General features: G+C 39.9%; 1 protein-coding gene across 8 annotated transcripts in view; it reads left to right on the top strand.

Annotated features, from left to right (window-relative positions):
- ADAM22 (ADAM metallopeptidase domain 22) overlaps positions 1–17134 on the top strand; it is a 196248-nt gene that overhangs the window by 140571 nt on the left and 38543 nt on the right. For all 8 annotated transcript variants that reach the window (XM_073334068.1, XM_073334061.1, XM_073334066.1 and 5 more), the window contains exons 12-23: positions 1855–1939; positions 2418–2508; positions 2864–2915; positions 3344–3443; positions 6517–6588; positions 7185–7277; positions 10586–10666; positions 10914–10964; positions 11263–11326; positions 13545–13650; positions 15994–16110; positions 16648–16816. In XM_073334068.1, the coding sequence (XP_073190169.1) occupies positions 1855–1939; positions 2418–2508; positions 2864–2915; positions 3344–3443; positions 6517–6588; positions 7185–7277; positions 10586–10666; positions 10914–10964; positions 11263–11326; positions 13545–13650; positions 15994–16110; positions 16648–16816 (1081 nt within the window). The remainder of the gene's footprint in view (positions 1–1854; positions 1940–2417; positions 2509–2863; positions 2916–3343; positions 3444–6516; positions 6589–7184; positions 7278–10585; positions 10667–10913; positions 10965–11262; positions 11327–13544; positions 13651–15993; positions 16111–16647; positions 16817–17134) is intronic.

The raw sequence follows: 17134 nt of genomic DNA, 5'->3' as shown, positions 1-17134 counted from the left end.
CTTCGTATGCCATTTTATTACTATTTTTTCATTCCATGGGGAGTGCTTTATTATTAGTGGCCGAAACCTTTCCTTTCTATGGTGTTATGCAGTGTACAGTAATCCTGACAATAGTGCGAAGGGACCGGGAGGCGGGAGGGAGGTTAGAACAATGTAACTAATCATGTAACTAAACGCTACTCTCATGCTAGTTTCAATATATTAAACACAAGCTGCATGTGCTGTGAACTCCTGTTGTCTTGTGTAATTACCTGCCAACACAGCTGCCCTGATGGATAGTGCATGGTACTGTGTTGCAATAGAATACTGACAGTGGGCCACTCACATCATTCATTTATAGCAGAACATTGAAACCAATTTGGAGCTCTGTTTAAAAGCCAATTTGGCACAATATGTGCCAGTAGATATTCAGTGCCTTGCATACTGCAGGATTACTGAGGTTCTCTGTTCCCTCAAAATACTTTGTTCTCAAAAGACAAGTGCACCATAAGGATCATAAAATGAGTATCATTACTGGGAGGAATGTTTCTGTTCTTCCCTAATTCTCTGAATTGTTTTGGTAGGTTTTATTACATCAATCACACTAACGAAAAAGAGAAAAGGGTGGTCTCTTCGTGAGAGACTGGATTGGGGCTCAGTTCCCTGCTTTGCCACAGACTTTTTGTGTGACCTTCATCAAGTCACTTAGGGCCCAATCCCATAGACATTTAGGTACGTGCTAAATTAGTCCATCTGACTTTACATGAGTAAAGTTAAGAATGGTATTTGTAGGATCAGGTTTTTAATCTTTCTGTGCCTCTGTTCACCAGCTGTATAACTGGGGTAAAATACTTTATTTTCCCCACCCTTTGTCTTGTCTGTTCAGATTGTAAGCTCTTTGGGGCAGGGTCTGTCTCTTACTGTGTGGCTGTAGAACACTTTATTCAGTGTGGCCCTGATCTTGGTTGGAGCCTCTACGTGCTACTATAATACAAATAATAATAATTAATAATAACAACATCTAAGAACATTAAATTCCTAGATCATCTAGAAATAGCAGCTCCTACAATTACGTCTTTTTAGAAGGGATACAAACAGTGGAATTGAGGGATTGAGCTGTATGGTTGTATGGTGACCCCGTCTGGCCTTGGAATCTGTGAATCTATGAATCCCCCTGTTCATCCCTTTCTGTCATGGCCAAGGGAAACAGGTTTGCCTGCACAGCACTCAGCATGCTCCCATCTGCAGCTTTAAGGAAATCTCATGCCTCAGGGCTTCAGCCAGTCATCTGCAGAGGCCAGGAAGGATTTTTTTTCCCTTGACACATAATTGGCCCAATGTATTGTGGGTTGGTTTTGTTTTTTTCCACCTTCCTCTGACGAATCAGTGGTCAGCCACAGCTGAAGACGGGACACCAGACAGGATGCACCAGTGCTCTGAGGGGATTCAAAGAATCCTCTTTGCAAGTGATGCCTGGCTGGTGTGTCTTGCTCACATACTTAGGGTCTAATTAAAGTGATTGGGCTTAATATAGGGGTATTTGGTTAAAATTTAATACAGGTGGTCAGACTGTGTGATGTAATGGCTCCTTTTGGCCTTAAACTTTATGAAAATATGAAACTATTTTATAGGGGAGTTTCTCCCTCAAAGAATTTGCCTGTGCATGAGAACAGATGTTATTCCTCCTTAGTGTGTTTTGGGAAAGGTTTCCTTGAAAGAATTGTGAAAGTTTCTTTGGTTTTCACAGCTCTCTGTTCTGTTTGTGTGCAGTGAACAGCACAGTAATTGCAACTGGCATTTGGAAATAAGAGAGGTAAATAGAGGGATTGGCTAACGTAAGAAGTAAACTTTCTCATTTTGTTTTGTTTTTTAAAGGGGGAGTCAATTTCAGAGCAGTCGGAGTGGTGCAGCCTACATTGGTGGAATTTGTTCACTATTGAAAGGTGGAGGTGTGAATGAAGTAGGTGTGAATATTCATACTAGCACAAATTGATATGGTAGCCACAGTGTCTGTGTCCACACAAGCATTTTTCTCAAAATGTCCCCTTATTGCATGATCAATACAGAACATTAATACAGTCCCACAAAATAAAGTTCAAATTAGAGGATAATGCTAAAAGGCAAACGGAATAAGGTTGGGGTTGGGTTCGGTTGCATTTCCAAACGAGAGTCTGCAGCTTTCTCTCCTTCACGCTTGAAGCTACTCTGGTAAGAAAAAAATCTTACCTGGCCTATTCTTAAGAGTGTGGTTTGTCTTCCTTGCTGATCCATTATCCAGCCGCAGTTAAATGAGTCTTCACTGAAGTAAGAGCCATAAAACTGTTGATCTGCTTTTGCCTTAAAAAAATCTTATTTTAAAACGTACAAAAGGTGTGTTTATGTTTTCAGTTTCTTCTGTCAAAATGATTATTGTTCCCATCCTGTTTTGTTTCTTTCAGTATGGAAAGTCAGACTTTCTTGCAGTGACATTGGCGCAGTCGTTAGGCCACAATCTTGGCATTTTCTCAGATAAAAGAAAACTACTAACTGGTAAGTTTATGTTTGCTTGTTTGTTTTTTCTTCTTTCAAGTGAAAGGGGAGGAGTTTCCTCCTGATTCTATTGGAAAATAAGAAATGAAAAGCAAGAATTTTTTTCTAAGGTTGTCAAGATTGCATAGTAATGTGTGTGGTTTTATGGAAGAAAGTTTGGCCAATGTGTACACATAAATTTGAGACCTGTGCATAGTGAAAAAAGTAAATGTTTCTTTCTATATTTTATTTGGAGGAAATTAGGAATATAGGTTTTCAGTGTTCTTTTTAATATGAGAAACATAATATATGTTATGCAGAGATTTTAAAATTGTCAGACTCAAAGTATGAATTTTAATTTTGTTGTTGTTGTTAGGTGAGTGTAAGTGTGAGGACACATGGTCTGGATGTATAATGGGAGACACTGGGTAAGACATTTCTTTATAGGAACTTCCATGTAACGATGTAAAGCAAATGAATCAACAAATATACCTTTCATGCTTGAGCTGAGCATCTGCTATGAAAAAGTTGTACATGATTTAGGGCAATATTAAACACTCTTTCAACAGTGAGAAAAGGAACATATTCAATATATGAGAGATTAAAAATTTCAGTTACAGAGTTGTAGCCAAATGCTACAAACACTTGCACTACAAAAAGGCATAGAAGTTAGAATGGGAGTACTGATTTGCAAGCAGATATTTTCACCACATGGCTCTGAATCAAGTATGCTAGCAACCCCTTTCCAAGAATAAGACCATATGTTTCCCCCCATATTTTGGAAGCAGACAAAATATTGTATAATGGTCAAAAGCAACTTGAGAAATAAATAACCAACTACCCTATTTCTTTGTAGTTATTATCTTCCAAGCAAGTTCTCCAAGTGTGACATTGAGGAGTATCATGAATTTTTAAACAACGGAGGTGGTGCCTGCCTCTTCAATAAACCATCCAAGGTAATTAACAGCTGATTATTGAGAAAGGGAACAGTGGTCAAGGTATTCTTTACTTATACATATATTTTTGCAGCCAGAACTCTTGGAAGAAGGAAACTACCTTTTCTAGCCAAGTCTCAGAGGGTGAAATTTGCCCTGTGCAAAGGGGCCAGCATAAGACACACACATCATGTAATCCTTGTTCTTTAACAAAATCTTGAACAGATTCTTCCAGCATTTTAGACCCTTTCTTTCAGAGAAAAGCTCTTCCTCACATACACCAGAATAAATCTTCAGTGCAGCACCGAATAATAATTTTAGAGCCTGTATTTTTGGAACAAATGGTTTTGGGGGTTTTTGTTTGTTTGTTTGGGATTTTTTTTGGTTCTTTTTGGCCTGCTGAAGAAACTGGCATTTGTTGGGTGGACAAATAAATTCAGGGCACACTTTCAATCAACATTATTGGTTTGGTTCAATACTAATCACTTATTTTGGTAAAGCCATCAATATAACTAAAAGTATTCTTCAACTCACTTTGGCGTTACTGTTCTGGACAGTCAGGAATTGGATAGGGAGAAGATTATGTGCCTTGTTTATATAGTACACACCTACTGAGGCTAGGGATGTGTTCAACAGTTCAATAAAGTAATCCTCAAGAGTTTTCAGCTTTAATTGAATTGAACTGATACCCTTCTAAACTTTTGAAAAGGTTCAGGATACATTAGAACAAATTATCTTCTTGCACTCTGCCTATTCAGGTGGGATACAAAATGATAAAGAAATACCACAAGGAAAGTCGTTCCTGTGGTATTTCTGATCCAGCTGAAACAGGAAGAACTGGGTCATATCACAAAAAACCTTGTGATTGTGAGGTTTCCAGCCCACTTCCCATTCCAGATTTTCCAGTTACAGATGGTTGAAAATTGGTGATTTTAGTTCATAAGAGTTTGGGCAAACATTTTAATTACTGTTTATGCACGTTGGTTCGTGCTCCTCACACATCCCTTAACGTTTGCTTGAATGGCTCAGACCACAAAACTCATTGTGAAACCACAACGTTTCACCAGGTTTTGACACAAAACCATCAGTCACCCAGTTCTACTCTACAGGTTTGCATGGACTGAGTTTGGCATTTGAAATGGAACATGATACCAAATTTAATTTACTGAGGTTTTGGGTTTCTTTGCAAACATTCTGCACAGTCATAGTTCTGCTTCACTTTAGACTAATGTCTGTCAGTGTGGATCTCTGGAAACCTCAAGTAACATTGCTTTCATTTCATCTCCCCCCCTGCAATTAAGACTTAGCTTCTAGAGCCAATCTGGTGGGTTGGTACCAGGGCAGCAAGCTGCCAAGCAGACTCCAGGTACTAGTAGTGTCTTTGGTGTATTCTTGTTACTGGAAACAGAAAATATAACATATTTGGTCGCTAGGGGAAGATTAATAAACCAACCACTTCTGAAGTAATGACGACTTTGTCATTAGTCCTCAAAGAGACTGCTTCCCTGACCTCCTGCTATTTTGCAACAAGTTGTTTTGCAACTATAACTTTTTAAAATAGTGTTTGAAAAATAGAAGTGACTTTCCAAATGCTTAAAGATACAGAGCAAAAATATGATCAAAAGGATGGAGGGACAGTATTCAGTGGATCAAATTCATCTCTGGTGTAACTTCAGTGTTCTGTGGGAATTGAGTTGTCAGAGCTGTCACTGGCCACACAGTCTCCAGCCACCAGAGACTTCAGACTACAAAGTATAAATTAGAGGTGAAGAAAGCCCTAGCAAAAGAGTCGGCGCCTTTAGGATGGTAGCTTCTGCAATAGGTTAGTTGGTGAACACCAGCTTCGTTTATTGCAGCAATAGTCAAAACCCAAGGTACTCTGGATGGGGATCTTGAATCCTTTGTTTATAACTGATGCTATCATCTACAATGCTAATCCTGGACTAGTGAGGAAACATGGAGACAAGCTAAACTGGCAGCGTTGTTTGCCACAAATGCAAAAGAAAACAGGGATTGCCAAAGCAGGATTTTTATTTCTTCAGTAGCTGGAGGAATAGAATAAACTTTATGACCAATTGCACAGCTGCAGAATTGCAGTAAACACTAGAGGGGGGCATTGTTCTTCACTTGAATAGTTCATAGCTGCAGGTTCGTAGATTTTTCATTATGAGAGAGCTGCCTTTATCAAGTAAACAAGAATGAATTTGCTTTTTCTCTCAGCACCCCAGTGAAAATCATCTCACGAAGTTCACATATTAAATGCTGTCTTCTCATTTGGATGATTATAATAGGGAGTACATCTGCGAAGTGTTGTGTGTTTCTTTTAACAGATGTACTTAATGATATAAGGGATAGTCAGCGCTGTTTATTTTGTTGATAGGATGTAACTGTTTCTTGTTTTTGAACACCTGTATCCTTCCTTTTGCAGGTCTGGTTTTTCACATCTCATGACAGATGATGAGACATTTTGATTGTTAAATCCCTTCACTGGGTGGATTCTTTTTTGTAACAAAGTGATTTTTAATAGAATGTATGCTCATCATGGCTTTGTTTACTGATTATGCTAATTCACAAAAATTAGTAGAATACAGTAGAAGTTTTTTGTATCCCTTATCACAATTTAGATTAGCAGCATTTAGATTTTTCTTTTATAGGATATGAAAATGTGAAAGAAAGAAGTGGAAGCCAGAGTGATCAAGTTGCGATTTAAAACATTGTATCCAAAATCTTTTAAAGTAAAACAATTTTTAAAAAATGAATGTTTATTTAATTCACAAGTCTTTCAGAGACGCATGCTTCATTCTAGCAAGGAAGAGGTAATACAGACCTCTTTACAAGAAGCATGGGGGAATTGAAACCACATGTTTCTGGGTGTATTGTCCTACAACGCTCCATTGGAAGGCTGATATTAAAATCAAGATCAGCCAGTTAAGACCCCCACCCCCACCCTGAACAGTGAAAATGTCACCTTGTGATTAATGGAATTTGTTTAAGTCCTGTGGTACAAATTGTACATAGTTAAGAGTTGAGACGTTCACTTGGGATCTTGGGAAAGATTTGTAGCGTTTTGTTTTTCTTAATTTTTGCACTGCAGCTTCTAGATCCTCCAGAATGCGGCAATGGTTTTGTCGAAGATGGAGAAGAGTGTGACTGTGGTACTACTGCAGTAAGTACAACATATTTTGGATCAATAACTACAGGCTCGGGTATTAATCCAGGAGTCACTGACACCCACAATTTCCACTAACGTTAATGAGAGGGATGCACACAGAGTGTAAGATCTTTGGGGCAGGAGCTGTCATTGATTATGTGTTTATATGGTGCCTACTGCAATGGACCTAGCGTGGTGGTGGTTTTTATATATATATATATACACATATATATATATATAAAACGTTAAATAATAATCATAATTAAGGCTGCAAAATCAGGCCCTGAAAGATTATTTTTTAATATTTGGAAAGTGGTATTAGTATATCAAGAGTTTATAGTGGTCACCATTAAAATTGTCAGCATTTGACAACAGATACCACACAGTTATTACAATTGTGTCCTGTTTTATATACAGGGGAAACTGTGGCATCTCAGACTCTACTATGTGGAAATCCTGATGTTTTAGTGGCATGCATATAGTATATATTCAGCTTCATACTGAGCCTGGTTAAAATCTACTTGAGTTTAAAAGCACCTGGTAGCAGTAATGGAGCTTTTGGAGAAATAGGCTTTTCTCTGTAACATTTCACACGTGTGTCTCTTCCCCAGGAGTGTGCCATTGAAGGAGGAGATTGCTGTCATACATGCACCCTGACTGCAGGCTCAGAGTGCAGCAATGGGCTTTGCTGTAGAAAGTGTCAGGTAAGTACAATGCATTTAAAGTGACTTATGCTGTCATTTATGGGGAGTTAGTGAGTTTAGGTGATTATAGGCACAATTGCACATGCATTTTTGCTCTGACCTTGGACCTCCCTTTCTGAAAGTTTGACTCTTAAAACTCATCAAAAGCTGGTTAATCTAACTCTGATCTTTGTCTTTTAGATTATAAGATACTTGGGGCAGGGAGTGTGGGCCAAATTCAGAGGTGAGTTTAAGTCTAGACTAATTGACACCTTCTTCCAACCCCAAACCAGTCCAAATCAATTTGGACTCCTTCTGGACTCCTTTGGACTTACATGTTCAGATGCATGCACCATATCACTTACACATCACCTCTGAATTTGCCTCTCTGAATCAGAGAGAGTCTCTGTTGTGGAAACTTATAGAACAGAGGGTCACAAAGAAGAGTGTAGTAAGAAAAGCAACTAGCAGTAAGGCGTGAGGATGTGTAAGTTAAAGGAGGCCTGCTGTTACTTTAACTTACACCTCCCCCTGGCTCCTTAACAAGGGACTTGATCCAGAGCCCATTTAATACAATGCAAGTCTTTTTATTTAATTTATTGGGCTTTGGATCAGGCCCTATGTAAGTTACACAAGCTTAAACTCTCCTAACGCCTGGTCTGTACTAAAAAGTCAGGTCGTCCCAGCTATGTCACTCAGGGGAGTGAACCCCCCCTCCCGGGCAATTTAGTTAAGCTGGCCTACCCCCTGATGTAGACAGCTCTCGGGCTTCTTCCGTCAACCTAGTTACTGCCTCTCAGGAAGGTGGATTAAGAACCCCTCCCATCACTTTAGTGAGTGTCTGCACTGAAGCACTACAGAGGTACAGCTGTGCTACTGTAGAGGTTTAATGTAGACAGCCTTAGACTCATCAATCAATCAATAGGCAGGAGTAGGTCAAGTGTCTGTTCACTAAGTCCAGCTAAACACACTTCTGATTTTCACCTTTTGTCTTCAAGCTGAGGACACTGTTCTAATAAAGGACGCTGCTCATCCAATAAATAATAATGTTATCTATGCAATGTACTTATATGTGATATTATCATCTTAATCAATGTGCATTGATGTGTCTGACTCCTATAGGGGAAATGTTAGTTACAGCTCAGTGCCACATTCTGCCTTGACTTTGGACTCATCATTAAATGCAAAAAAGGTGCAAATTATGCTGTAATAGACCTCATTTTTCTAAGCACATTTTTTTAAAATGCAATTTTAAAAAACCCAGAAGATGTCTATGAGTAAAATTTTCAAAAGCACCTAAATGACTTAGCAGCCAAGTCCCATTGACTTTCAGTAAGACTTAGGCTCCCAAATGCCTAAATCACTTTAGAAAATGGAACTAAGGGCTGTCTGCCAAATAGAGTTGTGAAAGTGGGTTAAACTAAACAGGAGCAAGGTAATGTAAAAGAGTATGCCTGCCCTATAGCACCCCCTGCTGGCCAAGCGTGACTCTGTAGCACCCTTGCCTCAGTTTCCCCACAAGTTAGGGCTTCCATATAATAAGTACACTAGGATTATCTGTGTTTATGCCCAACCTGGACTTCTTTATTGGTACAATGTCACCTTAACACTGTCACCCCCACATCCACAAACAGGAGGATTCATCTTGTTCTAAAACCCTATTGTCCAAAACCAGCTACTTTTCCTTCCCTTTGCAATTCTTCCAGTTCACCCATTCCTAGGGGCTCCTCTTCTTCTACCACAGTGGTCAATGGTTAAACATCCTGCCAGCCCCTTGCCAGGTGATATCTCTTCAGGCTCTCCCTCAGGAGATAAGCTTCTCTAAGCATATTATGAATCCTGCCACCCTTCCCCAGATAGTGCCTTATCATGGATCTTTTCTGGAGATCAACTTCTTGTCTAGCCCAGTTCCTGGGTTTCTCTTACCAGGCTCAGCATCTTTCTTTTCTCCTCCCTGTTTCCTGTCAGAGGTGCCCATTATAAGGCCCAGTTGCCTTCCCTTAAGCCTAATTGAGCAGCAGGTCACCGATGCGCTGGTCCTCACTCCCTTTGAAAGGGCCAGTCACCCTGTAACAGGCACTCTTATTCTGGAATAAGTGTGTCCACATGTGGAGTTAATCAGGAACAACTGCATGTGTACACAAGCCCTTAGGCTCCTAAATCACTGAGGCACTTTTTGAAAATGTTACCCTATCTGTCTATCTTACCTATTTTTTTCCACAGCTGGCAGGGGAGAAAAAAACTAAGCCAGGTGTCAGAAAAAAGTTTCCACTGATGTTAATCAATTTAGCTCTACTTAAGTCAATGAAACTACACTGATTACACTGGCTGAGGACCTAGAACAGTAGCATGTCAAATCTTATACAAAATCTGTGCACAGAAAGAGAGCACAAATGAAAAAAGTGAACTGGGGTGTGCAGATTAACAGACCCAGTCAGGAAAAACTGAGGGCTCTGAAGTGGACCCGAGGCATGTCCGTAACTGGTGATGCGACTGAGAAGGAAGTAGTGATGCTTCATTGGTAAACAGGGTGCACAGCATTGACAGTCCCCACTTGTGGGATATTTTGCCATTTCATCAGGTCATGAGGCTTTTGGCAATGGTATAAAATGTTTATTCAGAAATTAAACACCATACATTCTGTTATTACTAACTTTCTCATCCTTAAATGTATGGATACTTTAGAAGTGGGTATAAAATGATGTGGAATCCAACAATGTTTATGGCCAATTTCTACCCTGATTTACACTGATATAATGGAGTTACATAGATGTAAGTGACCCAATGATCTCTTACTAATGACCTGGGGTAGCTGTGCTGGCAGAAGTGAAAATTATAAAAGAAAAGAAGCATGATCCAGTAGTTAGGTGCTAGCTGCAGGCTCAGGAGGCTCAGTTTCAATTCTCTTCCTCCACAGACATCCTTGGGCAAGTCATTTACTTTGGGCAAGTCGTTAGTCTCACTGTGCCTCAGTTCCCTCTCTGTAAAATGGAGGTAAAAGCATTTTTCTACCTCATAGGGGTGTTGTGAGGATAAACATTAAAGACTGTGAGATCCTCAGGTACTACAGTGATGGGAGACATGCAAGTATCTTAGGTAGATTAATAGAAGTGAGAGCAAAATTTGGCCCTTACACTTGTAACTGAAAATATAAGGTGATGGTTTTCTTAATCCTGGTGACATGCGTGGAATCTAAACTGAGTCAAAATAGCTTCCCAAAGTTGAAAATTTCCCTTCCTTTGATTCTGGTTAAAACTGTTGAAATGATTATTGCATGAAAAAGCTGGTTATAGAGATACTAAGAAAGCGATTTTTCAAACTTGTTTTAGTTTGAATCGAAAGGGGTTGTGTGCCGAGATGCGGTAAACGATTGTGATATTCCAGAAAACTGCACAGGAAACTCCAGCCAGGTAATATTTTAAAATTCTTTCACAAAAAGTGAACAAGTGTAACACATGCACAATCTCAGTCAGTATGAGAGTTATTGTAGTAGTATCGTAAGTTGTTTAAATGTTGTATAAAAATTACTTTAAGTTTAAGGGGGAAAGTGATAGTGAAAGAAATTTTGAAATGCCACTAATTGCCTTAGATTTATAAATTGTTTTTATAGCCCGCTCACTATCTGGATTATCAAGTGCTTGTTTTCTCTTTCTGTAGTGTTCTCCCAATAGTCACAAAATGGATGGGTATTCATGTGATAACAAACAGGTAATTATAATTTGGATTTATATTTTTATTATTTTTATAGATGGGAAAACATATTCCTATAGGTTCTGATCTGAGACCTTTGAAGTCAGTAGGAGTCTTTCCACTAACTTCAAAGAGATTTGGATCTAGGCTCACAAAGTATTTTCAGTTAGAAAGTAGAACCACATTACCTGTTAATTAGTCTTTCCATTACATGCAAAATAAAATGAATAACAGTAATTTACCTGATTTGAAAGTGTATTTGACCCAGTTGTGAAAATGTGAAAAAAGGTTGTTTTTGTCTCTTCAATCTCTTTAGGGTATTTGTTTTGGAGGAAGATGTAAAACCAGGGATCGGCAGTGTAAATACATCTGGGGTGAAAGTAAGTAAACATTATTGTTTCTAAGTTGACTTTCATTGCTATAGCTCTAAAAATTCAAATATCTTGCAGACATACACCTACCTGGAATCATTAAAATCAGTCAGAATTTAGCTGGGACTGTGTGCCATGATATGTACTCAACATGAGACCGGGTTCCATATGTAAAAGAGGAAACTTGCAAACTTTGCCCTTTAGTTCTTGTTTTTTTGCCTGGACCCACTTTTAGTATAATTCTTTACATTTTTATGAAAAGGAGTGGGCAGTTGCTCTGTGATCCTCTATCTTCATTCCCTCACTTTACTTCTGTCCCTGGCTATTGAAGACCCTTCAGCATAGCAACCATGTCTCCAGCCAACAGAGTGCTTGGCTTGAGACTCTTCAAAGACCATCACTGGTGATCCATGCATTAGTCAGAGAAGGTCACTCAAGAATTTCTTCTCTCAAGGGACTGAGCAGTTGCTTCTGCTGTGCTCCCGGTCCCTGTTGGCCCTTGGAGCTTAGAACAAGCCCAGGACCTCCCTAGGTTGCCATGGTGATCAGTTTCTTCACACTGATTGGTGTACTTTATTTAGTTAGCAGTTAGAAACATGTTTGAAACCATGGCTAGAAAAAATAAATGGTTGCCAGAGGTCTTCATTCTTGTCTGATTTAGTGCATATCAGTTTATTTAAATGTGTGGAATTTTGTGTGGGTTTAACCCTGGCACCTGAAATACCAATAGAAGAGTCTCCGCACACAGAGCTGCACCCACCAGTTTAACAACATTTGTTTGAAATCACACGTTTAGTTAAACTGATGCAACTTTGTGTGTTGAACACGACAACGTGTAGAAAATAAGATTCAACTGAGGCTACATTGACACTAGAGAGCTTAGAGCAGCACAGCTGTACAGAGGCAGCTGCGCTGCTGTAACATCTCTCGTGTAGCTGCTCTATGCTGATGGGAGAGAGCTCTCCCGTCAACATAATTAACCCCCCCCTCCAACGAGCAGTAGTAGCTATGTCAGCAGGAGAAGCTCTCCTGCCGACATAGCACTGTCCACACCGGCACTTCTATCTGTGTTGCTTATGGTGTGGTTTTTTCATACCCTTGAGCAACGTAAGTTTTTCCGACATAAGTGGTAGTATAGACATAGCATTAGACTGTTAGCTCTTTGGGGCAGGGACTGTCTATGTGTTAGGTGTTTGTACAGCACCTAGCACAACAGGGTCCTGGTGCATGAGGCACTTCTAGGCACTACTGCAAAACCAATACTACTACTAATAATAAATGTTGTGGGAAATGTCTTCAGCAGCAGGTCAGTCACAGACCAGCACTTGCTATGCCTGGAATGTCTTGGTCAAAGATATTCACTCTGCTCTTATCTCCTAGCTTGCTGTTCTAGTACAAATGGAGGGTGCCTTCGCATTGACTGTCTCAGCTAGTTCAGCATTGACTCTGTCACTCTTGGTACTGGCAGAAGCTAAACGATTTCTGCCAGAGCTTCAGCTTTCTTTGGAGATGAAGAAAAACAATATAAATTGTTATGGGCAAACCATGAGTTCAGAGTTTACGTTTTGTTTAGATTCTTACTCGGAAAGATCAGATGCTTTTATAAAGCTTATCCAAAGAACGTGTTGAGTCTGAATAATTGGGCTGGAAGTCTCATGAGAGCAGCCATGTCATAAGCTATCTAGTACCTCCTACTGCTTGAGACAGATCAAAGGAGAATAGCTTGTGTTATATTTCAGGCACTTATGCTACTGGTCCCTGATAGAACCTGGAAATACATTAAAAGGAAAAATAATGGAGGAAAGGATGAGAAATTAGCTGTAATTTTTTAAAAACTAGATTTGAGTCTTAAGCTAAGGTTTTGGTGTTATTATTGTCTGAACTGGTTCTTCCCTCATTTAAGATAAGTAGAGAGATCCAGGGTTCCTGGCAAGTATTTGGTTTTATAATCTAGTGCTGTTATAACTCAAGATTTTTCCCCAAACTCTTTAGAGCCTCAAACTGGCCATAATCAAAAACATTTTTCCTTGAAAACTGGTCTTTACTTGTAAACAAGGTCTGGAATAAAGAAATCCTTGGAGAGATAATTAGAGCCAATATCCCTGGAATAAAGTAGAAGATAATTTTTGATTTATTTGATCTACAACCTGATTTCTAACATCAAATTTGCATCAGGCTTTTAAAAATGTGCATATTCTTATTAGAAGAAAATTGTTTCTGTTTTTAGAAGTGACAGCTGCTGACAGATACTGCTATGAGAAATTGAATATTGAAGGGACTGAGAAAGGTAACTGTGGAAGGGGCAAGGACACTTGGATACAGTGCAACAAACAGTAAGTTCATCTACTCTGGAAAGCAGCTTGTGTGAGATTCTTGCCCCGGTCCAACCCTTCACCTGTCATAAACAGACTCTAAAAGCCCTGGATCTGGCTGGGGGAGAATTCTCCTGGCACAGGAACTGAAAGAAGACAGCTGTCTTCTAAGGACCACCTACAACTCAAGCCCCAATTTAGGGTGTCAGGAATGGGGCCAGGGGTTGGAGGAGAGTCCCCATAGTCTGCACCAGCTTCATGGATTGTCATCTGCAACAGACTGTGGAGCAGTCCAGTAGAAGGCGGAGGGGGATTCTGTATCAGAACAGCTCTCAAATCAGCCAAATTTATGCCAGGGCCACTTTGGCCATCACAGCAACCCAGAATCCAGGAGGTGTTAAGGTGGCTTAAAGTCACTACCTGCCTCCTCATTGCTCCAAGGCTCTGAAAGGCAGTACATAATATCACTCCTTCGCTTTGCTCGAAGAGTATGTCTGCACTGCAGCTGGGAGTTGTGATTCCCATTGTGGGTAGACATTCGCACTAACACACTAAAGATTGCATTGTGGACATAGCAGCACCAGTGGCAGCTTGGGCTACCTGCCTGAGTCCAAGCCTGCCCAATCACCTGGGTCTGAGTTGGGGTGGCTCGCCCAAGCTGCTGCGTGTGCTGCAATGTCCAGGCTGCTATTTTTAATGTGCTAGCTTGAACAGAGCTGGCATGAATCTATGTACCCACTCCGGAAATCACACCTCCCAGCTGCAGTGTAGTCAGACCCTAAATGCAAGGCTGGGCCTGATTCTCCATGGCCTGGCACTTTGAGAAGTCATTTACATCTGTGAAAACCTGGTGTAAAATGCCACCATTCTGGTTTTGTAACTTATGCACCCACTTTGCACAGGTACAAATGACTTCTCAAAGTGCAAGGCAGTGGAGAATCAGGCCCACTGTATGGAGTATAAATGTTTTTGAAATGAAGACCCAAATCATGGACGCCAGAGAGACAGTACCTAGTAGAGATAATCTCACAACAGACATTTGGATCCATCTACCACCAGAACTTTGGGAAAGCTTGGGTCTGAGTCCACATTCCTCTCTCCTACAAATAAAATCCTCAAGTAGAGAAAATGGTGATTGGAAGATTTGTGTACAGTATCATACATTTTTTTACCAGCTCTCACAGATATTTGAAATAAATACTGCTGTGTCTTGTTTGTGAAGAAATGCATAGATTCTGGACGTCTCTGGCAGAAATCAGTGTTGCTACGGAGAGCCTAGGCCTGAAACTTGTGTACACTGGGGGCTAACACATTTTGAAACAACAATTAAAATCCTTTTATAAAAAGCCTCTTTTCCTAATGTGGCCTTAGGTGAGGCTCACGGGGTGGCATGCCAGTTCATGAGGTAATTCTCCACTGCCTTGCACTTTAGGTAATTGTTTAAACCTGTGCTAATTAGGTATAAATGACAGCTCAGATGCAAGAAAGTGAAAAATCAGACATGTACCAGTATAAATATTTCAGGTAGGAGGTGATTTTTTTAAAACCAAAATAGTTATACTGGTACGACCCTTAAGGTGGACACAGGGCATGGCTACACTGGAAACTTCAAAGCACTGTCACGGGAGTGCTCCCACGGCAGCACTTTGAAGTGCGAGTGTGGTTGCCCGCGAGCGCTGGGAGAGAGCTCTCTCACTCCTGGTAATCCACCTCCACGAGGGGAATAGCTCCCAGTGCTGGGAGTGCGGCTCCCAGCGCTCAGAGCCTGTTTACACTACCGCTTTAAAGCGCTCTGACTTGCTGCACTCAGGGGGGGTGATTTTTCACACCCTGAGCCAGCAAGTTAGAGTGCTATAAAATGTAAGCATAGCCAAGCCCACAGTTACACTGGTATAAAGATGTATTATAGTGGTCTAGGTTATTCCCCTTCCTGTATGGGAATAGCTATATCAGTATAAGCAGTTTTATACCAGGATAACCGCATCCGCATTAGGGGGATTGTACTGGTATAGTTAAAATGATAAAACTTTTATATGTAGACAAGACCTCAGGCTCAAAGAGTCTGGCCACTGAGGTATTTGCAATAGCAAAGAAAGATAACAGGAAAATATGTAAGGCAGATAAGCAGAGAAAATTTTCTTGAGGATGGGAACATAGAGAATTATGGTCCCTTTTGTCTGTGATATTGGACTTGAGCACTTAACGTAAGTGAGGGAGAAATAAGTGGTGGTCTGCCATTCTGATGGGCTGTGTACCAGTTACGAGCACATGTGAAAAAACAAAAGACCTTTTTTTTATATAAGTGTAAACTATTTTTATTGGATTCTTTTTCTGAGTGAATGTCTATTTAACCCCTCAAAACAGGGATGTGCTATGTGGTTATCTTCTGTGTTCCAATATCTCTAATGTCCCAAGACTTGGAGAACTTGATGGTGAAATCACATCTTCAGTCATACAGCTGGGGAAATCCTACAACTGCAGGTAATTCTTAAAACCCTATAAAATAGAACAGAGATGATATTGCCCTCCAAATTCCTCTGCTATGGAAATGTCAGCAAACTCCTTCCTAAGTGAGAAGCAACTGCTGTCATTAAAAACAAAACAAAAACTGATGTAAATTGAATTTCAGTCTGACCCCTGCCATTGCTTCTTCCAGATTTGGATTGAGGCACATTATAATGCCATTTTGGGGAAGCTTGCCTTGCTTTTTCCTGCATTTATTCTATGGCTAAATAGAGAATATCAGCCTCCAGAAGTTATGTATGTTTAATCAGAGTATTTTAAAGGGTTTTTTTGGGCAGCATGTCTACGGTAGAAATATAGTATCTTTGTTTTTTATTAGGGCCGCTGACAAAAAACCCATATCCTCCCCAATATTTTTTATGGATTCTGCCTAGTTTCTGCACATTAAAATGACACAAACAAAAATGAATGTGCCACCCAAGAATCCAGTGTATTGAACAGTCTTATGTTGAAAGCAGTGCACATATTTATTGTGGCTCTTTGTTTGTTTTGTAGTGGTGGACATGTTAAGCTAGATGAAGAGACAGACCTAGGCTACGTTGAGGATGGAACACCATGTGGCCCAGAGATGATGTGTTTTGAGCGCAGATGTCTCCCCACTGATTCCTTCAACTTCAGCATCTGCCCAGGCACTACAGATGACAAAATTTGTTCAGGACATGGAGTATGTTTTCATGTTTTTTAGCCTTGACTTTCACATTTCTGCTGCCTTTATTGAATGCTTCCAAGTTTATGCATTTATGTTACAAGGTAAATAATTTTTATTAAAGTAACCTGAATTGTTACAAGTTAATACAAGTTAATTTTCTAGATACGTTTTTAAAGATTGTGTGTAAATTATAAAGGTGGTGAATACATCAGAGTCAAGGCAGTCTGAGCTATCTATTACAGTCAGTGTACATACTATTATTACAAAAGTTATATAAATTACTTCATTTTCATCACTTCTTCCAACTTGCTTCATCTTTCCTCATATGAATTT

The sequence above is a fragment of the Lepidochelys kempii genome, chromosome 2 (genome assembly GCF_965140285.1).
Source record: "Lepidochelys kempii isolate rLepKem1 chromosome 2, rLepKem1.hap1, whole genome shotgun sequence".
NCBI classification, from domain to species: domain Eukaryota; kingdom Metazoa; phylum Chordata; order Testudines; family Cheloniidae; genus Lepidochelys; species Lepidochelys kempii.
The sequence above is the reverse complement of the archived record's forward strand: the minus strand, read 5'-3'. Positions and strand labels throughout refer to the sequence as shown.